Raw genomic sequence first — 26,641 nt, forward strand, 5'->3', positions numbered from 1 at the left:
CTCAAGTCTTATATCTAAGAATAAAAGCTGGTACGCATCCACAAATTTTGCGCCACTGTAGCATTAGATATCACACAGTCAGCGAATCTGTGATCATTTTCTCAAAGTACGTGTCCCAATTTCTGTTCGCCACAAAGGCAGATACAGAGACGCGATGTGTGTCAGTTCAAGAGCTCATCTCAGTGTTTTTCCCGCCCCTATTCTTCCCATTACAGTTCAGCTGGAGGGCTGTAACGATACAGTCAGCGTACCATACATTCGGTGACATTTCCATGCTGACCTCCTCCCACTTGTTCCACACAAATTGGTGTTATTGAAATCTGAGCAAACTCACACATTTTTCCCATTCAGACAACCTGTGCAACCTCGCATAATTGAGGCTGATAAATATGTGATTCCAACTAAGAATATTCATCAACTCTGAGCACTTCTGAAATGCACCTGGCAAGAGAACAAATTTGCATTTTCATTCTTTATCGGAATAAAATGTGAATGCATGTCATTAGGCAGGAGAGATGCAATTACAGGGCGAAAGGAGAAAGTCCTCCCACACACATTTTACCTTCCAGTGAGGCATGTCAGAATTAATAAACCTGTGTCTGCAAATGAAAATCCTTGCTAAAAGCCTGGGACAGGTGACATGTAGTTCTGCTCTTTTCGATGCAAACTAGATTGCGCCATTTAGCGCTCCAATTTTGCCACGCCAAAATAAAAGTTGTCGTACGCAAATCTTCCGAGTGATACGTTATGACAACAGGCCAGCATTACCTGATGATGACATCTTCGGTACAGCTTTCTAAACCTGTCCTGGCCATCTTCACATCTGTAATTGCACCTGCCACATGAAGTAGATGCTGAAAAATACAGGAGAAAATGTCTATGCTTTTAATGGCAAAGAAAAATGACATTTAATGCACTCAAAGACTGGAGGAGCTAGAAGGTCACGCTGAGCCAGTATGAACTGCAAAGCAAAGCAATGTCAAAGGCTTTCACTTGCACAAATGAGTTCTAATGCAAAGGGTGAACGTCATTGTGCCGTACAGCGATTTAGTTTCAGAATCACATGTTAGATCTCACCGAGAGGAGATACATTCATCAAGACTGCCAAAAGGATAACATGCTTCTTTCAAAGCGCACGATCGTCTGAAACCCGCATTGAGCTGCTGTCAATGAATGAAGCATATGTGAAAAGAAATCAACAACTGCAAGGTAGAGCACAAGAGATATATTTTCTGTTTCAGAGGGAGAGAAAACATTATGACATTAAGCAACAACACGGCTGATTTGCTCCGAGTGTGGCAGGATTAGAAAGTGGATGCTGTATGTTCCTGTGCGGTTCAGATCTAAGACGAAGGCTGTGTTAGACTTTGAAATGTTGTTTTTTTATTTCGTCTCGTGCAAATGTGGAATATGTACTCATAGAATCATTTGAAAACACAACGTGTGCGCACTGTTGAGCCTGGAGGAAGGTGGTGGGCTCCAGCAGGGATGAAGGTCCTAAGGCAGGGAGGGCAGTTTGTTTCTCAGACTCCCTCTAACAAGTTACAACATCTTCCTCTTCTCAAACTCCTGCAGAGAACAGGGAAGAGTAAACAGAGGTCAAACAAACATGATCGGCAGGAGCTGGGAGCAGGGTCTGCTTTCAGTGCGACCGTAGCAGGGGTCTGTTATGCAGTTAGTTTTGTCTGAGTCAACAAAGTTTACTGTGCTGAAAGTGCTGAAATACAAAACAAAGAATAATTAAAGGATTAGTTCACACAAAAATGAAAATTCTGTCATTGGTTATTCACCCTCATGACGTTCCAAACCTGTAAGACCTTCGTTTTATTCATATCAGAAAACAAATTAAAATATTTTTGATAAAATCTGAGCGCTTTCTGACCCTGCATAGACAACATCGTAACTCAAGGACAACGAGGTAAGGAAATCAACAAAACAGTCCATGAGATATCAGTGGTTCAACCTTAATTTTATGAAGCTGTGAAAATACTTTTTGTGCGCAAAGAAATGTGTACGCGTGAAAAAATCCTTGTAGCTTCATAAAATAAATGTTGAATCACTGATGCCACATGGACTATTTTTAAGACAACTGTTTTACCTTTCTGGGCCTTGAACGTGCAGTTACATTGCTGTTTATGCAGGGTCAGAAAGCTCTTGAATTTCATCAAAAATATCTTAATTTGTGTTTCAAAGATGAACGAAGGTCTTACAGGTTTGGAATGACAAGAGGTAATTACAGGAGAAGTTCACTTCCAGAACAAAAATGTACAGATAATTTACTCAGCCCCTTGCCATACAAGATGTTTGTGACTTTCTTTCTTCAGTGGATAAGAAATTATGTTTCTTGAGGAAAGAAATTCAGGAACTATCTCCATATAATGGATGTCAGTGGTGCTCCCAGTTTAAAGTTGAAGTTTGAACTTCCAAAATGCAGTTTAAATGCAGCTTCAATGGCTCTAAATGATCCCAGCCGAGGAAGAAGGGTCTTATCTAGCAAAACGATTGGTCATTTTCAAAACAAACTGACACTCATCTAAGCCTGCATGAACTGTTTTTTTGTTTTTTTCCCCCGGTCAATACAGTTAGGGTATGAGAAAAAACTTCCATCTCATTTTCTTCCCCAACTTCAAAATCATTTGTGTTTTCAACCAGTGTTTTGGGTTGGTATGAACATGCAAAGTAGATCAAACGCCCTTTACAAAAAAGGGCGATGTAGGACGATTTTGATGTTGAAGAAGAAAACGAGGTGGGAGTTTTTCAACATACTCTGACTGTATTGACCGGAAAAAAATAAAAATAAATAACAGTTCACGAAGACTTAGATGAGATAAGCGTTTGAGATTAAAAAGTATATAAATTGTCAATTTGTTTTGAAAATGACCAATCATTTTGCTAGATAAGACCCTTCTTCATCAGCTGGGATCGTTTAGAGCCATTTGAAGCTGCATTTAAACTGCATTTTGGAAGTTCAAAATTTGGGTCACCACTGAAATCCATTATATGGAGATAATTCTTTAAATGTTTTCCTCAAGAAACAATTTCTAATCACCTGAAGAAAGAAACACAGGAACATCTTGGACGACAAGTAGGTGAGTAAATTATCTGTCAATTTTTGTTCTGGAAGTGGACAGAATTTTTATTTTTTGGGTGAACTATTCCTTTAAGTATAAAGACATGGAATGAAACATACAATATAAGAACAAGAAGAGAACAGATTTGTGCAGCAGTCAAGTGAAACTTTAAATCTGATCTAAAAGCTTTTTTTGTTTCATATGCTGCTTTTTTGTTGAAATTGTTTGTTTTCGCTATATTTTAATCACTTTGAGAAGCTTCTTCTAAAAGCCTTACATAAAAAAGGTTATTATTTTAATTCACTCTAAAAATAAAAATGCAGTCTTTAAGTTGGCCTCATGCTGTTCCAAATCCGTTTAACTTTATTTCTTCAAAGAAACATGAAAAGAGTTTGTAGAATGTTTTGCTTTTCCATAAAATAAAAGAGAATGAGGTTCAGAGACACAACGGGACAAAAAGTTGATATTTACTTATTGTATGATATTCATATGATTCATATCATTTATATGTAATATAACATACATTTTCATTTATGGGTTGAATTATACCTTGAAATAAAAAATGTGATGCAAAAAGTAAAAATGTTTTGGTGTTCCTTATAGACATTTTGTGCTATCCACTACCCCTCAGGTTATGATACACTGATACACTGATACACTGCTAACAGGGCTGTTTTTCCTTTTTGCAGAAAATTTATTTTTCATCAAGTCTGGAAACCATTCTTCAGAAATGTGGTTTGTACTGTATTTGTCGCAGATGTTTTGATATTTTTCGTATTTTAGAAGAAAATGCCACTCTGTTTTGACCTTGCCTGTTGCACAAAATCTTTCATTGCCGAGTATCTGAAGTTTTTTTGTGTCTGCCATATTTTCAATTTTCAATGGCTAGACTGCTCAAAAATGTTTTGTTTCAGCTTCAGTGTCCCTAACAGTCTAATAGGAATCTATATATTTCATATATTTCGATTTTTCAAATGTGAAAGTTGGAAAGTTTCAACAGCTGGAACGCCCTTTGCATTAAACAGAAGATAGCTCTGCGAATCTCAGGATTTGAGGCCATATAAAGGTTAATGGTAAAAAGCAAAACATTTACAGAAGCTGTGGGTAAACACAAGCTGTGAGAAATGCACTGTACGATACAAAGACAAATGTAGATCGTTCCAGTCAGGAATAGCTATTTACATAGTTAATTTACAAAGGCTTACAGCTACAGGGTGATGCATTGTGCTTTTGAAAATGCATTTTCCTCAACTAAGGGTGACGGAATGGTGCATTTCTGAGAGAATTCCCTTATGCAAATGTCACGTCTTCAAATAGAAGATGCACAGTTTGTCTGTAAAAATACTTGAAGCTCTACTGCCATCTAATGGTCAAGAAGTGCCTTGTCTGCAGCAGACTGAAAAATTATGGATTGCACAAAATGGCCTTGAGTAACACAAGAAATTAAGTATTTGCTGTGATTACATCATTAGGAAAAAGAGAGGGGGAAAGAACGAGACTTTGAGAGTGATTAGGCTGGGTGTTTTCTTGAATACTGACAATTTGCAAAGATTTCATGACATAAATTAAGCATCACTGAGAATATTGATTTACATGCGCGTTTTTTGGTCATTAATGTTTCTAAAACTGTGAAGCATTAAGACGGATACCTAAAATAGTTTAAACTGTCTGTTTAAAAGAAGATTTAAAACACTGACACAAAGGTTTGTTTGTATCATCACTCAAAAAATCATAAAGGTCCCAGTGTGACATTTTACTTCCTTTACAATAAAAATATTGCTGTAAATTACTCTGCACTGCCATTTTAAAAATACACTACCATACTAAAGCTAAAAACTGTGGGATCTGAGTGTTTTTTTTTCATGTTTTTGATCAAATATATAGTAAAACAACAATACAGTTAAATATTATTACATAACTGTTTTAAATTGTAATACTTTTTAAAATGTTATTTATTCCTGTGACAGCAAAGCTGAAATTTCAACATCATTATTCCAGCCTTTAGAGTCAGAAATCATTCTAACATGCTGATTTGCTGCTCGAGAAATATTTCTGATTATTAAAAAGGTTGAAAACATTGTACTGCTTAATGTTTTTGTGGAAACTGTGATTTTTAGGATTTCAGGATTTTTTCCCCAAGTTCAAAACAGCATTTAATTGAAATGAAAATCTTTTGTAATGTTTCCTTGCTGAATAAAGGTATTAATATCTTTCAAAATTACTGACTTTCAATTTTTGAGTGGTAGTGCAATTCCTATTTAAAGGAATAGTTCACCCAAAAATGAAAATTTGATGTTTACCTGCTTACCCCCAGGGCAACCAAGATGGCCGAGAGAGCTCAACGCGCTGCAACTTAAGAAAACAAACACTGACCAACAGCCACTGAACAAATAATCAGGTCCCAGATGGGTTTGTCACGTTTTGAGGTCCCCCGAAACATTTCCGTTGTGCTCTGTGCTATTTGCAGCACTTTGTGTTTGCAGCGCATTCGTGAGTTTGCAGTGCGTTTCCGTATTTGTGTTTGCATTGCGAGGATGTGCAGCACCTGTGTTGTCAAACTGATGAGGATGTTTTTTTTAATTTGTTGTCGTTTTTTTTCTGTTTGCATGTGTTTTCTTAAGTTGCAGCGCGTTGAGCTCTCTCGGCCACCGTAGTTTCTTCAGTAGAACACAAAGATTTTTACCTCAAACCGTTGCGGCCTGTCAGTCATATAATGGCAGTCAATGGTTACCAAATATTTAAGAGTAAAAAAAACATACACAGGCAAAACCAAATTAAACCCTGTGGCTCTTGATGATACATTGAGGTCTTAAGACGCACAACGGTCAGTCTGTGCAAGAAACTGAACAGCATTTATATAATTTTTTACCTCTGATCCACCGCAATGTTCAGCTGCATGGAGCGCGTTCACAACAGCCAGCGCGTGACGCATCAACGTGCTCAGGCAATGTAGTCGGTGAAAAGTCAACGCTCCCAGATGAGTTCACACAAGGAAACATAAACTTTTAGTTTTTAATCAGTTGGCAGAATCAGGATAAGCACAAGTAATTACCATTTTGAGAGGCCAATATGCACTATGTAAACAATGAGTGAGGTAAACATGCGAAAGATCAATTCCGCGTGTACATCTACTATGGCAGATTACGTTGATGTGTCACACGCCAGCTGGGTGAACGCGCTCAGGACAGTAGAATGTGGTGGATCGAAGGTAAATGATAAAAATACTATTTTTTTACTCTTTTTTTTTACACAGACCGATTGTTTTGTGTCTTAAGACCTCAATGTAGCGTGACAAGCTGCAGGGTTTAATTTGGTTTTGCCTGTGTATGTTTTTTTTACTCTTAAAGATTTGGTAACCATTGACTGCCATTATATGACTGACAGACTGCAACGGTTTGAGTTAATCTTTGTTTGTGTTTTACTGAAGAAACAAAGTCACCTACATCTTGGATGCCCTGGGGGTAAGCAAATAAACATCAAATTTTTATTTTTGGGTAAACTATCCCTTAATGCTTACTTAAATTTCAAAAATAATTATTTTAAATTAGATTTTACTGTTTTTACTGTCAGAAAATGTATACAACTTATACTTATGCGAATACAAAAAAAGGGAGATCTGAATATAATTATTAGGGCTGGGCGATTCTTTCGATTTTTTCGATTAATTCGAATTTACGTTTTAAGACAATTTAATTTTTTATAAAATCGAGGTATCGCGATTTTTTAATAAAAATATTAGATACATTGTAATTTCACCAATGGCAGAATAATTAAGAGGCAATATTGTCCGACCACATGATGGCGCGCCTAATTAACCGCTGTATTCAGAACGGAAAACAAATAGCGCATTCTGGTAAAATAAAGCGAGTCACTAAGGGGACATGATTAGCTGCTTGCTAGCAAGTTAGCCTGCTACATTAAATTACATACAATTTCACTTACCAATGGTGCGACTAAAAAGAATCTTAGGTCGCACCGGTGCGACCAGCAGTTCAAGGGCAAAAAAAAAAAACTACTGCGTACGACTATGAAAAAATATTTAGGAGCACCATGTGCGACCCGACCAGCATATTTTTATTTGCGCTGAGTGGAGCTTCAAAGGTTTCCATGTGTTTTGCACCTTGACTAATGTATCTCAAGTGTAGAGAGTGTAAATAAGAGACTGAATGGGCAGTAGCTTTGTTTGTTATAATAGAGCTTTGTGAGATTGCGAACTAAGATGAGTGACAACTTTTAATCATTTTTAAGGGAGTTTGTAAACGAGATATTGATTTATTACAACAGTTAAATAAACAAGAAGTTATTATTAAGTGACTTACATCGTCTAACTATAACACTATTGCCAGATTTTGCTCTATTTCGTCGTCAAAAGTGGTCTGAAACAAGTCACAGCTGAGCCGCCGCGCATCTCCACTCAAACACAGCGGTGTTTCGTTTATGATGGAATGTGCGTTTTTAAACGAATCTAGTGAAATGATTCAATTCCCCATTCATAAAGAGTCACTTGCTTTATTCCTTGAATGAACCATCCGTTCAAAGTAATCAAATGAATTATATGATTCAGTAATTAAATCAGTGTCTTACCACCACCTGCTGGCAGATCGCTGCAGTTATTTAAATCATTTAATATTTCTGTGTTCAAAATTGTATATTTTTGTATATGATATAAGTGCAAGAGAAAAGCATGGAAATATATGTTTTCCTCCCATCTCATATTTATTTGTGTTACAAACATTTACTGTGTCTGGTATGATAAGAATGGGGCCTGGTGGAAAGCGATCACTGATATAGATGCAATGTATATTGCAAAAATATATGGTGCCCATATATATTGTGAAAAAGCTGTTTCTTTACATGCTAAAAGTAGTAGGGGGAAAAAAATCGATTTAAATCGTAAATCGAATTTTTTTTGTGAAAAAATCGGGGATTTTATTTTTAGGCAATATCGCCCAGCCCTAATAATTATTATTGGCTATATAATCCAGGCATAAACACAAATAATGGGAGACCAAGGGTTAATATTCAGGTTGACATTGGGGCAGGTACACCATGAGTGAGTTGCCTCTGTATGTGTGAGTGTTAACATGGGGGGAAAAGCGGGGAAACACACAATCAACTTTGAGGTGTGTGTATGTGCCATCATTAAATCGGCCAATGAGATAAACACAGATGTATGAACACAATGGGCTGCAAAATTAACAACCAGCCAGAGTGTTTTTCATCATTACTTCCAATGATTACAAATTAGAATCCAGGGGTGTGGTGGAAGAGGAGAGAAAATGGTATTGATGCAGAGGAAGGAGCGTTTGCTAGCGCTGATAATGAAAGGCTAAAATGATGAATGAGTGTAATACACGCTTTCACTTTTTATACATCTTGTTAAAACTCCTGGCTGTGATAAATTGAGATACAGAGGCAGAGCTGCTAACTCACCAATATAAATGGAGCTTTGTTCATTTCCTCTCTCGCGGTGTAGCTTTCTATTGAATATCTTACGGTAAAAACTGCAGTGACTGTCTAAGGGGGCCCTTTGTATTAGTCACCGTTTGGCCCACAGATTGCAGAATTTCCCTAAGCCATTTCGGCTAGAGCCGAACAAACCGATAAATCTACTTTAAAGAGTTGTCAGCAAAACTGACATCAATGTGAGACTTTAAAAGAAGAAAAATAAAAAAACAAATCTTTATTTTTTCTTTTTACTAAAACGAATTTCTTTAATGGCTTGCTCTCAGCATGTTCGAGTTTGCAGAGCATTTAGTGAGGTAAAACACGAGGTGACGGCTCTGTGGTGACTCTGCCTCTGAGTTACAGCTCACACTGAGAAAAAACGGTCTTACCTTGTACATGGTGCTGCCCAGCTGAGCTGGAGACATGCTGACGACGACTCCAGCTGACTGCAGGGCGGAGATCTTCTCTTTGGCACCCCCCTTGCCTCCGGCAATGATGGCTCCCGCATGCCCCATTCTCCTTCCAGGAGGGGCTGTCAAGCCAGCAATAAATGACACCACTGGCTTAGCATTGGCCCCCTGAAAAGACAATGACACAAGTTAAAGGACTTTGAAATGCAAACACACTCTTTTGTTTTGAATGAAATTATCACTTATATACAGCAAGGATACACTGACAATGTGTCATGTCACAAAACTTATGCGTTCCCCTGAGACACTTCTTACCAAAAATCTTGCAAACCTCGAACTTCTGTACACAATGTATATGTATGAGTTTAGAAAGTTAATATCTTTAGTGAAAAATATCTGTTTTTGTTTGACCACTGCATTATGGCTCTCCATATAAAACAACAGCAAGAAAAATGTTTTGAGACAATTACAGAAGATGAGTCTCTATTTTTATTTCCTCAAACTACAGCTCACAGACTAGTAAATAAGAGGTGTGCAGAGTGCAGAGGCTTTTAGACAACGCATACTGTGCTCAAAATTGGCATTAAAAGGGAGGAAAATCAAGGCATGTAATAGCTTGTGTGGGAGTAAGCAGATGGGCAGACAGTGGCTCGAGTATGTCATTTAATACAATCTCACTTTCATGGTAGGCAATTTGTCATGTCCACGCCAATTAACTGTCATTGCTCATGGACCATCATGCTCAGGTCTGTTTTTTCCTCATTTCCACCATATTCGGTCCTCATGAATGACATCCTAATTCCAGAGTGGGATGTGGGTTGTCATAAATCGCAACTGCAGCTGCCAACAGATGGGCGCGTGGAATAAAATGGTAGCCTAACATTTTGGATGTTGTGGGGGACATTTGAGACACCTTCGCTTGGAAGGCTGAAACTAAAAGTCAAGGGATGAGTGGTTACCATGTGCCAGCCCCATCATTCTAGGGGTAAAAAGCGTCTTTCTCCATTGCCATTTATTCGAAAAAAAATATTTTATAAATATCTTAATATAGAAGATATTTTTAAGCGGCATACTTCTGGGTCTTCCTGAGCTACTGCCATCAAGATCAATAGAAATGCTAATAGATAGTTTTCTCTGGTATTATAGACCTCCTCGGGCTGAAATGGAGCCAGCACTAATTCAGACACGCTCATTAGCATCTCACAGGAGAGTAGGCTTCTAAACTTCACTGGCAATTTTTGATTTCACTAAAAACTTTAAATGGGAATGCAAACTTTAGGTGGGGAAGATGAAATGAATGTGACCGCCAGTCAAAGACGGTCTGACTTAATGCCTGATAATCTTCAACTACCCGCTAACATTATAATGCTCCACAGGAGCCGTCTTCGGTTCAAAGCTCAAGCTGTTCATGCTCACGCAGCCGACTACAGACTAAAGCCTAATCTGGGAAGATTACGATAATGAACTGAGGTAATTATATTTTGCTCATGCACAAAACCTTGAGACAGTGTTGGAGAGGAACGCCATGCTTTCATTCTGTGCTTCTTTTTGTTGAATGACAACGGCTTCTTCTGAGACTCTCTAGTCTGAGCTTGTTAAAAGGGATAGTTCACCCAAAAATTAAAATTGTGTCATTAATTACTCACCCTCAAGTCTTTTCAAACCTGCACGACCTTTGTTAATCTTCAGAACAGAGGATATTTTTAATAAGCTTCTGACCAGTGTGGCGGGAGTCCCGAGGCACAATCAGCGTCGCCCTGGCAACTCACGCCAAACACCTGGACCTCATCACCACGGACCAATCGTTCACGGACGCCGCCCCTACAAAAGCCGGTTGCTCACCACAGATCACTGAGAAACTATCTCCGATGAGGTTGAAGCTTACCTGCTCTCTGCTCTCATTTCCCCCTACAGATTCGCCGTGAACGATTGGCCACCGTCACTTCTGGACACCGCCACCACCGCGAACTCACCTTCAAGCACCTACCCGTTTGCTTGCACCTTCCTGGGGAATTCTGCACGACAAGGACTTCACCTCTCACGGAGCACCGACGCACATTCACCTGCCACTTCACCGTTTCACTTAAGTCTGTTCAATAAACTCACCCTCCGGGGCTCAACTAAAAGTCTTGTCTTGTCGTGCTGTTCCCCGCCCGGCCACAAGGTGGTGGAGAATGCGGGCAAGTTTCCGGGCCTGAGAACACCGACGAGCAAGACTCACTGTTTGTTTACACCGCCATCTTGCCCCCATTCACTTCCGGTTCTGTTTTTTTCAGGGCGCGCCGCTCCCCGAGATCATGGAAGAACTGGTCAAACAACTCACCGAGGTTAGCGTCCGCCAGCAGCAATGCTTTGAACTGTTGACGGAGCAACATGGACAGATTCAAGGATATTTGGCAGAACTACGTGCCCCGGCTGCTCACACCGTCCCGCTGCCGGACCCCCGCGCCGCCGCCGCTCGACTACTACCTAAACTGACCGCAGATGATGATATTGAGGCTTACCTCAAAATGTTTGAGTCTGTCGCTCGCACAGAGGGTTGGACGAGAGGAATTTGGGCGGAGATATTGGCACCGCTGCTTTCTGGTGAGGCCCAACGGGCGTATTTTTCATTGCCAGCAGCAGCACAAAATAACTATAGTGAATTAAAGAGAGAAATTTTAGGGCGTTTGGGGCTTTCAGCCGTTGCGGCTGCACAGCGTTTTCATGACTGGGAGTTTAAAGCACGGTTGCCAATTCGCGCTCAAATAGCCGATCTGATGCGGTTAGCAGAGCATTGGTTACTAGAGAACTCGCCATCTCCGGCCCAGGTAGTCGAGAAAGTAGTAGTCGACCGGGTGCTGAGAGCGCTACCGCGTTCAATGAAGCAGGCGGCCGGGATGAAGGGTCCAAGAACTCTAGCCGAGCTGGTTGACGCCGTGGAGCTGGCGGACGCAGCCTTCCACCGGGAGGCCGGGGAGCGAGCGCCGCCTTTCCCCCGGAGGGTGAACCAGGAGCGACGCACGCCAGAGGCGCACCCCCGCGCAGTATACAGACCGCCCAGTCCCCGCGACGAGCCAATGCCCACCGATCCACCATCACCGACCCCCAAAGCCTGGATGACCGGCTGCGTGGTGCACCGGGAAACGCCACCAGGAGCCCCCACGACCTTCGTCATGATTCGAGGACGACGGTATCGGGCCCTCCTCGACTCCGGAAGTTCAGTCTCCCTCGCCAGGCCCGGACCCCTAGAACCCCGGCCAGCCCCCAAGTCAACGATGCCTATCACGTGTGTCCACGGTGACACCCGTCAGGTACCTACAAGTCTACTTACCTTTCGTAGGGATGGAAAAGCCTGGACCCTGGAAGTCGGAGTCGTAAGCGACCTGCCGGTCCCATTGCTGTTGGGGCGCGACTGGCCGGGGTTGGAGGCTGCCCTCGCCGAAGCTGCCCGGTCCCCTCGTCCTCGGCACCACCAGCATCGGCCGCCGTCGCGGGGATCTCGAGGCCATACCAACCTGTTGACAACCGACAGTGGGAGAGATGGTGAGTCCCCCTCCCGTAATACTAACCTCTTCCATGATGTCTTCCGGCAGGTTACGGGCGGGGGAGACTTTGGCCGCGCCCAGAAGGAGGACGACCGGCTGAAGCACTGTTGGCGACAGGTCCGCATCCTGGAGGGAAAGGAAGTCCTCCCGGCACCTCACCCTCTCCCATATTTCGTCGTCCAGAACGGTCTGCTATACTGCGTCGCGGAGCGACGGGGGGAGGTCAAACACCTGCTGGTCGTCCCAAAGACCAAGACGGAGCTGGTCCTAGAGTTGGCGCATTCGCACCCCATGGCTGGTCACCTGGGAGCCCAAAACACGACGCAACGGATTCGGGATCGATTCCACTGGCCCGGCCTGGAGGCCGAGGTCAGGAGGTTTTGCCAGGCCTGCCCTACGTGCCAGCGCACGTCACCCAGAAAACCTCCCCCCAGCCCGCTGATTCCATTACCCATCATCGGGGTGCCCTTTGAGCGAATCGGGATGGACATCGTGGGGCCGTTGCCGAGGTCTGGCCGGGGACACGAGCACATCCTCGTTATCGTGGACTACGCCACCCGGTACCCAGAAGCAGTCCCCCTCCGCCAAGCCACCGCCAAAGCCATCGCTCGCGAGCTGTTCCTGCTCTCCAGCCGGGTGGGTCTACCGTCGGAGATACTGACCGACCAGGGAACCCCCTTTATGTCCCGGCTAATGGCTGACCTCTGCCGGCTGCTGAAGGTAAAGCAAGTGAGGACCTCGGTCTACCACCCCCAGACCGACGGGCTCGTCGAGAGGTTCAACCAGACCTTAAAACAGATGTTGCGACGGGTGGCCGCCGAAGACAAAAAGGACTGGGATCTGCTCTTGCCTTATGTGCTGTTCGGCATCCGGGAGGTACCACAGGCCTCCACAGGGTTCACTCCCTTCGAACTCCTCTTCGGCCGGCAACCCCGTGGCCTCCTCGACGTAGCCCGAGAAGCCTGGGAGCAGCAGCCGGCAGTCTACCGGACCGTCGTCGAGCACGTCCGAGACATGCGGGAGAAGATCGACCGGGTCATGCCGTTAGTCCGGGAACACCTGGTGAAATCCCAACAGGCCCAGCAACGTCTCTACAACCGGGCGGCCCAACCGCGGGAGTTCCAACCTGGAGATAGGGTGATGGTCCTGGTCCCCAACGCAGCCTGCAAGTTCTTGGCCCAGTGGCAGGGGCCCTACACGGTTGAGGAGCGAGTGGGCCCAGTTAACTACCGGGTAAGACAACCCGGCCGAAGAAGAGTAAACCAATTATATCACGTTAACCTGTTGAAGAAGTGGATCGGGGACCGGGACCAGCTCGCCGCCCTCGCCTCCCAAGATCCCGCGGTTGTAGATGTCAATCCCAACCTGTCAGCCACACAGAAGACGGAGCTGCGGCACCTGGTCGGTCAGTTCCTGGACGTCTTCTCCGACAGCCCCGGCCAGACTAATGTCCTAAGCCACGACATCTGCACCCCTCCGGGCGTCCTCGTCCGGCAACGGCCCTACCGAGTCCCAGAGGCCCGCCGGCAGGCTATAGAGGCGGAAGTCCAAAAGATGCTCAAGCTGGGGGTAATAGAACCATCACGGAGCCCGTGGTCCAGCCCGATTGTCCTGGTCCCGAAGCCCGACGGCACCCTGAGGTTCTGTAATGACTACCGACGCCTAAACGACATCTCCGACTTTGACAGCTACCCCATGCCCCGAGTGGATGAGCTCCTGGAACGGTTGGGGAGGGCTCGGTACATCACAACACTCGACCTCACCAAAGGCTACTGGCAAGTCCCCCTCTCGGCCGACGCCAAGCCCAAAACGGCCTTCTCGACGCCCTCGGGGCACTGGCAGTACCGGGTTCTCCCCTTTGGCCTGCATGGGGCCCCCGCCACCTTTCAACGACTAATGGATGTAATCCTCCGTCCCCATCAGGCCTATGCCGCAGCGTACCTCGACGACGTGGTCATCCACTCGGAGGCGTGGGAAGACCACCTGGAGCGGCTGCGCAGGGTGCTGTTGGAGCTTCGCCGGGCTGGACTAACCGCCAACCCCCGCAAATGCCACCTAGCCATGAACGAAGGCAGGTACCTCGGCTTCAAAGTGGGAAGAGGACTCATCCGGCCTCAGGAGGACAAGGTCAAAGCCATTATGGATGCCCCTAAGCCATCCACCAAGTCGCAGGTACGTGCCTTCTTGGGGTTGGCGGGTTATTATCGGTGCTTTATCCCCGGCTTTTCCTCTATAGCCGCCCCTCTGACAGACCTGACCAGGAAGGGACAGCCAGAGCGGATCCGTTGGTCTGGGGAAACCGAGGAGGCCTTCCGGCGCATCAAGGAGGCCCTGACCACCGAGCCCGTCCTGCGTGCCCCAGACTTCAACTGTCCCTTCCTGCTCCAAACGGATGCCTCCGACACGGGATTGGGGGCCGTGCTCTCCCAGGTCCAGGAGGGAGAGGAGCATCCGATTGTGTACATCAGCCGGAAGCTGTCCAAGGCCGAGCGCAACTACGCCGCGGTAGAGAAAGAAGCTCTCGCCATCAAGTGGGCAGTCCTGGAGCTGAGGTACTATTTATTAGGTCGACATTTTACACTGTTTACAGATCATGCACCGCTACAGTGGATGGCCCGGGCCAAAGACACTAACGCCCGGGTCACGAGGTGGTTCCTCTCGCTCCAGGACTTCCACTTCGATGTGCGCCACCGGGCCGGATCCAGCAACTCCAACGCTGACGGACTCTCTCGGTCTTGGGCAGCGTATGCAGGTCTGTCAGGGGTCATTCCCCTCCCACCCCCTGTCTCCCCTTTTGTTTCTGCCACCAGGACCAGGACGTCGCTTGGGGGGGGGAGTGTGGCGGGAGTCCCGAGGCACAATCAGCGTCGCCCTGGCAACTCACGCCAAACACCTGGACCTCATCACCACGGACCAATCGTTCACGGACGCCGCCCCTACAAAAGCCGGTTGCTCACCACAGATCACTGAGAAACTATCTCCGATGAGGTTGAAGCTTACCTGCTCTCTGCTCTCATTTCCCCCTACAGATTCGCCGTGAACGATTGGCCACCGTCACTTCTGGACACCGCCACCACCGCGAACTCACCTTCAAGCACCTACCCGTTTGCTTGCACCTTCCTGGGGAATTCTGCACGACAAGGACTTCACCTCTCACGGAGCACCGACGCACATTCACCTGCCACTTCACCGTTTCACTTAAGTCTGTTCAATAAACTCACCCTCCGGGGCTCAACTAAAAGTCTTGTCTTGTCGTGCTGTTCCCCGCCCGGCCACACCCTGCATAGACAGCAACACAACCACCACATTCAAGGTCTAGAAACGTTGTAAAGACATCATTAAAATAGTCCATGTGACATCAGCGGTTCAACCATAATTTTACGAAGCTACGAGAATAGTTTTCGTGCTCATAGAAAACAAAAAATGACTTTATTCAAGAATTGTTCTCTTCTACGTCAGTCACCACCATCATTCATGAGCGTACCATGACGGTGAAGAGAAAAACTGTTAAATAAATAAAATAAAATAAATTAATTATTTTTGTTACACAAACAAAAAGTATTCTTGCAGCTTCATAACATTACTGTTGAACCACTGATGTCACATGGACTACTTTAATGATGTCCTTATTACCTTTCTGAGCCTTGAACTTGTCAGTTGTGTTGTAGGGTCAGAAAGCTCTTATTTATTCACCTTGTTTTTGTATAATAGTCATTTTTGAGTAAACTATCCCTTTAAAAGTGAACAAATTGAATGTATTTTGGCAGAACAAACCCCAGAAAAATAGCTGATAGGTATTCAACAGATGTTTGCGGGAAACAATTTGTCAGGTTTCCACGTTAACAGTTGGAAAGCTTCCTCTCCATCATTCAGCAGCTCCCAATAGTGTTGCGGTGACTGTGGACTGCAAGTGGATCTTAATGGGCAACGTTCCCTAGGTGACAAATGTTAGCAATAAGCAAAAACAAGCATGAAGCTGACAAGCACTTGAGAGGAATATTCATATCAATATGCTAATTTGGCTGAAAAGCAATTTTGCAGTTTGCCTTGGCAATTCTGACACAAGGACTTACTGGTGTATGCATGTTGGGAGTTGATAAATTCAACAAAAAGGGAAAAACAGGGTGCTTGCACCATTATTTGCACAATGCAACTAGAGCTAATGGAAAGTAAGCATCAGATATGGATCCAGCAGGAAGTGTGGGGGCGTATAAATGCACTGTGAAGTTATGGGATCGGACCATGAGCCCTTTGTCACTACCATTATTCCAAAAGAAAAACAGACATTCTTCCTATGTCTAAAATGGCTCATACTATAACATAAATCTGGCTTGACTTTTTTTCTAGAGCTAATAGTTTACAAGCTCCTCTATGGATCGCCACTCCTAGAACTTGATGTATCATCCCCGGCCGCACTTCTTAATGAGACCAGCATGCGTTTAACAGTCTGATCAATTCAGGTCTTGTTAACAGCGGCATAGACGGAAAATTTCATAACTGCCAAATACTCCTCCCAAGGCTAAATCTACCGCATGAAATGTAGCATGACCACGTATTGATCTCCATTATTCATAGCCAAGGCCATCTTTAGAGCATTCGCTTAAAAACTACCTTGTTGAGGTAATGAGATAAGTTCACCTGAAAGGAACAATTTCATACAATTTGCAACTAGTCTTCGAGGAATAATTTCCACCAAGTCAATTCTCCCACTAATTTAATTGACAGGCCGGAAAAGAAGGAAGTTTCACAGTGCTAACTTGTGCACAAAGAGCTACAAGCTCGCTTTTCTTCAAGTGCTTAATGGTTTCTGCAACTGTGAAACTCCTCAACAATTTTGAAAATTGCAGGTTTTGCCATTTCGGTTCAGTTCAAATATGGCAACAATAAAAATGAGCTCTGATTCACAGAGCGGAAGAGAGTTTCTTTGAACATCCAAGCACTCACTCCAAAATGAGGTACTTGTCCATGCTGTGAACATATTCAGAGCGATTTGCTTGATTTTCTGAGGTTACCGTTCCCCCACCACTCTACCACGCTCTCAAACTTAAGCTCCGTCTGAATCATGTCTGGCCGCCTGGGTTCCACTTGAGAAAATGGACATTCATGCATCAGTTTACCACAATCATCACAGCTGAAGCTATTCCATTGTGCCAACGCTTGTTTTATATCACAGACTAAAATTTCTTCCAATGCAAGACACTTGTTAACACATCAGCTCTCTGCATGACTCTCAGACTGGAGGAATAAATAAGCCAAGCTTAATAATAACACAAACTGAGGTGCTGTTAGGAGTGGAGTGAAACCCAGCTTGGCTGGTCCAAAGATCACAATGAAGCTCTGTAGACTTTCCTTCGTAGCCAAAACAGATCAAAGAGCAGCTGGAGTCTGTTTTCTCATTCAGAGAAACAGTGTGAGCTCCAGGGATGAGTAGCTCCCCTTAGCAAGGAAAGAGGAGCTCCATGTGTGGTGAGGGTTCCTGTTTGTTGGAGAAAGATGCCGATATCCAGAAGATGAAAAACAATGTGTACTTCCCAAGGGCTAAGAAAAAAGAAGCACTGATTCGTGGACCTAAAAGTTTATCAGTTTTATCATTTTAGTTCTTGACAGCCCCTGTTCACAATTTAATGTTCATGGGAAAAAATATATAGAATTGTATAGAGCTAATTAGGGATAATTATATAATTATATAATCGCAATATAATATTTCCTCAATAAAACAATATGAAGAGTTCCATAAATGTTTAATATAATGTATATGAACTAAAAGCAGAATGAAACAGTGCTACTCAGTTGAACCGCGTCAACCGGACCGTTTATCCGCTCGGCCATGCAGCGTGAGCTCACTTGAGCAGATGTGTTTACTCTGTTACACAAGCACCAAGCAGTGCTGTGAGATCCAGTGTGAAACACCTGAATTCAGTGAGGAACACAAATGACTTATTTAAACGAGTTTAAAAGTAGATAAAACAGTGCTGACAAACAGGAGAAACACTATGCACCGATACAGTCACAAAGCATTTCATCTACAAATCGCTGTCAGTTACCATGAATTTACTGTAGTAACAGTAGTACTGGGTATATGTATAAAATTTTATTATATTATTAATGTACACATAATTTAAATGTTTTAAAGGTGTAATGGAATATAATTACAATGTTGTTTGATTAAGCTATAGCATGTGTCCATTTATACTAAATGTATTTAGACTACTGGTTTTCCATACAAATACCTACAAACCATATAGTTATATTTTTACCATGGTTTTGAGGTGTGCAATGTGTGGTTTTAACTGCGTTTATCATGATTTAAAATGTATGCTACTATGGAGGACCAATGATTAATAAAATTAATAATCTGGAAAATGAAATTTTACCATATAAAATTAGGTTGCTACAATTTTTTTAAATGTTTCCGATTTGAACAAAAATGTACATCTGCATCCTAACTCAAGCTACTGCTACTGCCACTACTACTACCAAATGTGCACTTCTAAGAGACAAATATATATTAAAAAAATGTTATTAATATTATCAGGCAACACAAACCTGCTTTTTGATTTGAAACAACAAATCACATGCAGAAATACATTTTTCTATTATGATATTTATTTTAAGGAAAATTAATGGTCTGGCTTCTACAACTTTCATTTTGGAGCAAAAATCTGGCTTTAAACTTGAAAGAAATAAAGATTTGACATTTTTTTTCGTAATAATTATCGATTTTGAATGATATGAAATATTTTTTGTTTTCTTTGCAAAGAAAAAGTATTCTCTTAGCTTCATAAAATTAAGTTTGAACCACTGATGTCACATGGACTATTTTAACAATATCTTTACTACCCTTCTGGGCCTTGGATGTGTCAGTTGTGTTGCTCTCTATGCAGATTCGGAAAGCTCTTGGATTTCATCAAAAATATCTTTTCGGTTTAGAACGACATGATGGTGAGCAATTAATGACAGAATTTTCATTTTTGGGTAAACTTAAGCTTTAAGCTTTGAGAAAACGTTTAAATGTAAAAGCTTCCTTTTAGATGTGAACATATGAGAAGAGCTTACAGAGTTGTGCTGTTTCAGGTACTCTGCCGCATTCTCCTCTGCATCTCCTCCAATCTCTCCAATCAGAATGATGCCCTCAGTTTTGGGGTCCTGCAGGAACACCTCCAGGCAGTCAATGAAGTTGGTGCCATTAAAAGGGTCTCCACCGATACCTGAAGGAAAATACAATTTGTTCGAAGACCTCTCTGCACTAAACACTCTGTAGACTAAGCAGATTTATAATAATGGATGATTGATTGCTAGTTTTCCATACCAATGCACAGTGACTGGCCCAGACCCACTTGTGTCGTCTGATGTACGGCTTCATATGTAAGGGTGCCCGATCTGGACACAATGCCTGAAAAAAAAAAAAAAGAACATAAATAAATTGATAAACTGCTATATTATAATTTAATTTGGATTGTTAATTGAACATAATTTGGTACAATTAACCATTACAATAAAAGATTTAAATGAACACATTTGAGTACTTAATTGGCAATTGCTTATACATTTGATTAATTAATAGGTATATAATGTAGTTAAAATGTGAATTTAATCAGCGGACATCCATAAATTTAATACAGCAACAGCAACAAAAGCACAAGTCTCTACTTTCTGTCTTTCACTGATTACATGTTCTGCAGATCATAACTTCTTTATGTCTTGACCATTTTTCTAGAAAGCAAAAATTGAAATTCCTAGAACTTTTTATTAATATACATATTAATAATGCAGTTTTCCTGCTGTTCTATTTCTGTACGCCCAATGCAACCATACAGTTTTTATTAAAACTTTGCAAATGTTAAATGTAACCTAACAGGAAGAAAACTGTATTGGAAAGGGCTAACCATGGCTGAACCATTTCATTTTATGAGGTCACATCTTTCATTACAAAAACAAGCACAGGGTTTAAGTCTGAATACCACTCTTCACAGCTTTTCGAAATGCTGTGGCATCTGTCTAGTGATTTGACTTGAAACTGCACAGCCCTGCAGTTTAAACCTCCCTGACAGATAACTGATGAGAAGCTGTCTGCACCGCTCTCTTTTTAGCAGTCTGAACACTGTGCTACGGTCTACATCTGAGTTCATGTTTGAGTAGAGACATCTCATCTTTCCTGACATGGTGAGAAACTCTAACAAATCCAACACATTAAAAAGTGTCCATCTCAAATCAAGACCCTCTAGCTCGGGCTTTGATGCTTCTTTTATGAACGAGAAGACATGAGGTACGCTAGGCTTTTCAAGGATCTTTTAAGGTTCTATTCGATCAGCATGTTATGCTCTGTGCTGTCAGAATCTTCTGGAACGATGCCTGAGTTTTCTTTGTCATAACAAAGAAAGGTGTCATCCAGGAGAGCTCTTACCAATTCTTCCTTTCTTGTGGATGTGTCCAGGCATGATCCCAATTTTGCACTCGCCAGGCTACAAAAAGATAGAGAAAAAACACCATTAAAGTTCAGTTTAAATTATACATTTTACTACAGGCAATTTAAGTTGCCAGCAGCGGGGGTTTAGAGTCAACCTGAAATCATAACGGACACAATTTAATACACATTCCAGGTATTATTTTGGAAAAAAGAAAAAAAGTTAACGGCAGAATATGTAAACTTTTTTGATTAAAATATCCAAAAACCACTAGAACTGTGGTAAATATTTTTGCTGAATTGTGTACTTACATTATCCCAATTGTTTTAAAGAATGTTTAAATCCAGAGAAATAAGCAATTTTAACTAGTGTAACAGACCGTGTCATTGTGTGACCTGCTAATGACGTCGTACACCCTCAATGTTACCGTTTTATTTTGTAGAAAACATGTACAGAGTAGCATTATAACAGAACACACTTAAATGTATCTAGTATAATAAAACTGTGCTGTTTTTCCTACATACGCATGACCCGAAGAAACGAAAGCGGTCGACGGTTGCATAATAAAAGCTCCGGTGCTTTCAAGCCATGTATCGCGCTCGTCCTTCATTAGTTATCGCTCCAGCTGCCTTGTTTCACTTGTTTCGCCCCACCTGCTTCATACTACAGTGACCTTAATAAGTCTTTAATACATTAGCTCATCCATGGACATGATTTCTGCCCGAGCCCCGATGGATTGCATCAGCTGTGAGGATGAAGACGACAACTCCCATGATTTCACACTCAATCATGGTGTCATCAAACTACGCCTTTGGTTCTTTGTTTGTTTTGAATATGCACCCTCTATCGGTGAAAACTTATTGTGTCTTTAACCTTTTATCCAAATGTAATAACCTGTTATAAACTACCCTTTAAAATTAAGATCAGTTCAATTTATGTTTTTGATTTTTTTAAGGCTGCATTTATTCGGAAAAAAAAAAGTGAAACAGTAATAACGTGACATAGTTTTACAATTTAAAATGACTTTTTTTATTTTATCTTTATGTATTTTATTACTGTGATGGCAAAACTGTTTTTTTTTAGCAACCATTACTATTCAGTGTCACAAGATCCTTCAGAAATCATTGTAATATATTCACGTTATTAAATATTATTGATGCTGAAAACAGTTGTGCCACTTCATATTTTTGTGGAAACAGTTTCACAGATTCTTTCATAAATTGAAAGTTAAAAAAACAGCATTTATTTGAAATAAAAATCTTTTGTAACCTTAAAATGCCTTAACTGTCACTGATCAATTTATGCATCACTGCTGAATAAAATTGCTACTTTCTTTGAAGAAAACTCCTATTTTCACTTATAACACATTATGGAATTAAAATAAATAATTAATGTGTTATGTTAACTTCAAATTTAATACATTTCCTACAGTGTTTTATAGTAAATACTGCTATACAAACTGTTATCATTTACATACGTGGAGCGTCTGTGAATTTTGTTTATTATAACGTTTATTTGGGAATGCAATGTGCGCCATTTCATCAGACTTGTAAGGTAAATAATTTATAAACCTACGAAAACACAGGGGATTACATCAATATCTTTCTCAATATGCTAACTGTTCATTGTGATTTCAAAATAAAAGTTTAAACCCTCGCTCTGTGTTTACACGTTTTGATGTCCACATATTCAAGAAATTACAGTGGCTGGAGAACTGAGTGACAGCTTTTAATGTTTTTAAGGGAGTTTGTAAATATTGATATTGATTTAATACAACAGTTAAACAAACAAGAAGTTAATATTAAGTGACTTACATTGTCTGACTATTGCCTGATTTCGTCGTCAAAAAAAGTTTTTTTTTTTTTTTTTTTTTAAGAATCTAGTGAGTCAACGATTCCATTACCCATTCATAAAGACAGTCCTTTGCTTTATTCCTGAATGAATCAGCTGTTCGAACGAATTAAATAAATAATAATATGATTTAGCAGTTAAATCAATGACTTGCCATAAAAGTAGGGCTGTCGCGGTAAAGGAATTTCCCTTGCGGTAATTTTGAGTGGCTCAGTAGCGCGATATGCGGTATTACCGCCATATATATATATATATATATAATTGTGTGTAGGCTGTTACAATGTAAGGTCATATTCAGAAATCAATAAACAGTTAGCGCGCATCCTCGAATCTAACTGGACAAGAGACTTTTTCTGTCAGTATTTCACCTGTGTGTTCTAGGCGAGCTGTCAGTCAGTGCAGTTTCGTTGTTATGCCACAAGATGGAGGCAAGAGACTATCTTTAAGTGAGTCTTAAAACCGTTCATTCAACTACACGTTCAAAACGCTTATTTATTCATAGAGAGACGTAATGAAACACGATGTTGAAATCATTTTAACTTTAATCGCCACTTTTAAAGGCTCAGCTGACCAGCAGAGCGTCGATGCTAAGACAGAGAGATTTCACTTTCCTTGGACATGACAAGCTAGTTTCACATACATACCTGACTTGATCTGAAAGACAGACGCAGGTAATCGCACAAGCTCAGTCGATCTCTCTCTCATTCGCTGTCTGTTTAGAATTAAGTGCATATCTAACTGAGCCTCATAATAAACACATTATGTTATCATTACTAACTTATTACTAATTTAATATTCAGCACACAAGCATTAAGTGAGAAGGGCAAAACCTTAGGAAAAAAGAAAACAGGCAAATATCGTGGTTGCTGCAGTTGTTGCATTCCTCTGCGGTTATGTAGGTCAATAGCGCGGTATTGCGATATTGCGGTTATCGCGACAGCCCTACATAAAAGTTTACATAACTTAAAGTTAGAAAAATGCCATTACTACAGTAAAAACAAAATTTTGCGGAGTTCATATTAACATGACTTTTGATTCTGAATTTGTTGTGAAGGCAAAGTTTGTGATATTAAATTTTATCTGAAAACTTTTGAAACTGAATAGAGACTGAAACTGTTCTCGGGGTTCTCTTTGCTGGATATGATGACAAAAATAAACATGTTGTATGCCTTAGCAGCTGGATAAATTCTGACTAGAAAAATAAGCATCTGTGTGTTCTGTTTTAGTTTAGCAAGCAGGAAATTGAAACTAAAAATAGCAATTTTGGGAAGTAATGACAAAAAAACATGTTAAAGAAATAAACATTGTGTTTAAAAGTGTGCGATTTATCACGATTAAAAAAATTATCTATTGACAGCCCTAATTTTAAGTCATTTTAAAGGCTATTGCTCACTTAGGTCTTATAATTATCCAATTACTCAATTAATCGACAGATTACTCGATTACTTACGTTAATGACACCGGGACAGTTGGGGCCGACAAGGCGGGTCTTGTTCTGGCGCAGCAGCTTGTGTTTGACCCGCACCATGTCCTGCTGAGGGATTCCCTCTGTGATACAGACGGCCAGTGATATCTCTGCATCAATTGCTTCAATAATGGCGGCTGCCGCGAAAGGGGGCGGCACGTAGATCACGGTGGCATCAGCCCCTGTGCCATCCTTAGCCTAAAAAGATTCATTCACAGAACCAAAACACAAATTAGGTCAAACCTTCAATTTTGGGTATCTCAGTTGGGCTTTATGTGAAAGTGTTTAAACTGATAAAGATTACACAACTAGCCTCTGGCCTTTAATGCTTCTGTTACTGTTGGAGTGACTTGCTCTAAATAAGTCCCCTTAAAAGTCCCCTAACACCCTCAGAGAACCAGAGCAGCTGTCCAAAAAGTAACTGTGGCTCACAGGAGACTGTCAACAGTCTCACAGGCCATTACCTCCTTCACAGAGTTGAAGACTGGCAGACCCAGGTGTGTTTTGCCCCCCTTGCCAGGAGACACTCCTCCTACTAACTGAGAGCCATAGTCCAGAGACTGCTGACTGTGAAAGGTGCCCTAGAGACAGAGAGAGAAAACAGACATCTTTCAACCACCAAGAACAAAGAATTTGACTTAACGTTCAATCATAGACAACTTTTATTTACTTTATTTAAAGGGACATACAACAAAGAATCAAATTATACTTTTAAGTTAAAGACCTTGACGTAAACATACTTTAAATGAAACAAAAAACTTTATCGCCAGTCCAAAAAGACCATTTGTTGATGGTGATCCACACTCTGTTCATCTTAACAAGCTGATACTATCATTCCTAAACACCAGAGGAACTAAAGATATATTTAAGTAAGTGTGTTAAAGTTCACTAAACCTTGAACCATTTGTGATTGTGTGAAGCACCTGCTGTTCCGTAAATCTCGGCTGAAGGAACGGCTGAAGTTTATTTTTAAAAAGGTCTTGGATTATTTTATTCAATTTGATCTTAACCGTTAAAACATGTTTTATTGTTTTGTGAACCTGCTACAATTGGTGTAATGCAGACTTTTTAAAGATAAATAGTAAAAAAAAGATAAAGTTAAAAAAGGAGGTTCAAATCTATACTGAATCCAAAAGCAAACCTGCTGCCAAAGTATGAGCAGACCAGAGTGCAAAGGTGGTATTTCTCAAAAGGCACAGCAAAAAAAAAAAAAAGACAGTTTTATTTTAAATGTCAGAGAGTGGGTGGAAAATGTCTTTGAAAAAAGTAAATTATGACAAAAAAGCAAAAAAAAAAAAAAAAATATCTAAATGGACCTCATTTAAAATAAAATAAAAAATTTAATTAAAATAAATAAAATAATAAAATAAAATAAGGCACAGCAGCTAAAAAAGTGAGGGTGTCAGAGAGGGTGTGGAAAATGGCTTTGAAAAAAATAATTATGACCAAAAAAATTATAAAACTAATGACAATTTACATTTATTTAAAATAAAATAAGATAGCAGCATTTATTTTATATGTCAGAGAGTGTGTGGAAAATGGCTTTGAAAAATTTATGCCAAAAAAAGGTATAAAAACAACATGACTATTTAAATGGACCTTATTTAAAATAAATAAAATAATAAAACTGCACATCAGCAAAAAAAAAAATAAAATAAAAAAATAAAATATATATATATATATATTTTACATTTCAGAGAATGTGTGGGAAATGGCTTTGAACAAAATTAATTATGACCAAAAATGTATAAAACTAATATGACAATTTACATGGACCTTTAAAATAAAATAAAATAAATAATATTGAAATAAAATAGTAAAAAGACAGCAGCAAAAAAGACGGTTTTAATGTAAATGTCAAAGTGTGTGGAAAATGGCTTTGATAAAATTATGACAAAAAAGGCTAAAAATAATAGAACAATTTAAATGGACCTTATTTAAATAAAATGCAATAAATGTCAGAGAGTGGGTAGAGAATGGCTTTGAAAAAAGTCATTATGACAAAGAAAGTATAAAAACAATGACAAATTAAATGGACCTTATTTAAAATAAAATAAAAATAAAATACCAGGGAAGAGATTAAAGACATTAAGACAGGACACGGGCAGGACCGTATCAAGACCCTACAAACAACCCAGTACAGTTTACTAAAGAAAATGCACATAAACAGGACTGTCAATTCAGTAGATATAGTAATAACCTTTATGACTATAAAATTCTAAATAACATCTGTATAACAGACATATGACACTGGCTGGAACACAGAGCCCAAACCACTACACAAAGATAAACCACAGCTTTTAACAATACAAAGAATAGCTCAAAAAAGTCTTAGGCACGATTACATATTTTTTAAGTACATAGATAAATCAGTTCACATTTAACTTGCTTTTTACATTTAGTTAGTAATTTAATGAGACTAATGTACAACATGACAGAGCACAGGCTTATAAATGCAATTTCC

The 26,641-nt window shown here is 40.9% G+C and overlaps 1 protein-coding gene across 1 annotated transcript in view; it reads right to left on the reverse strand.

The window, feature by feature from the left end:
• Positions 1-1,210: 1,210 nt before the first annotated feature.
• The window catches only part of suclg1 (succinate-CoA ligase GDP/ADP-forming subunit alph), a 29,500-nt gene continuing 4,069 nt past the window's right edge, over positions 1,211-26,641 (reverse strand). Inside the window, exons 3-9 of the mRNA XM_073843062.1 lie at positions 24,642-24,758; positions 24,163-24,375; positions 20,861-20,918; positions 19,766-19,849; positions 19,513-19,664; positions 8,909-9,097; positions 1,211-1,569 (exon numbers count right to left, since the gene is read on the reverse strand). Of these exons, the coding sequence (XP_073699163.1) occupies positions 1,543-1,569; positions 8,909-9,097; positions 19,513-19,664; positions 19,766-19,849; positions 20,861-20,918; positions 24,163-24,375; positions 24,642-24,758 (840 nt within the window). The 3' untranslated portion in view covers positions 1,211-1,542. The remainder of the gene's footprint in view (positions 1,570-8,908; positions 9,098-19,512; positions 19,665-19,765; positions 19,850-20,860; positions 20,919-24,162; positions 24,376-24,641; positions 24,759-26,641) is intronic.

Source organism: Garra rufa, chromosome 6 (genome assembly GCF_049309525.1).
Source record: "Garra rufa chromosome 6, GarRuf1.0, whole genome shotgun sequence".
Taxonomy (NCBI): domain Eukaryota; kingdom Metazoa; phylum Chordata; class Actinopteri; order Cypriniformes; family Cyprinidae; genus Garra; species Garra rufa.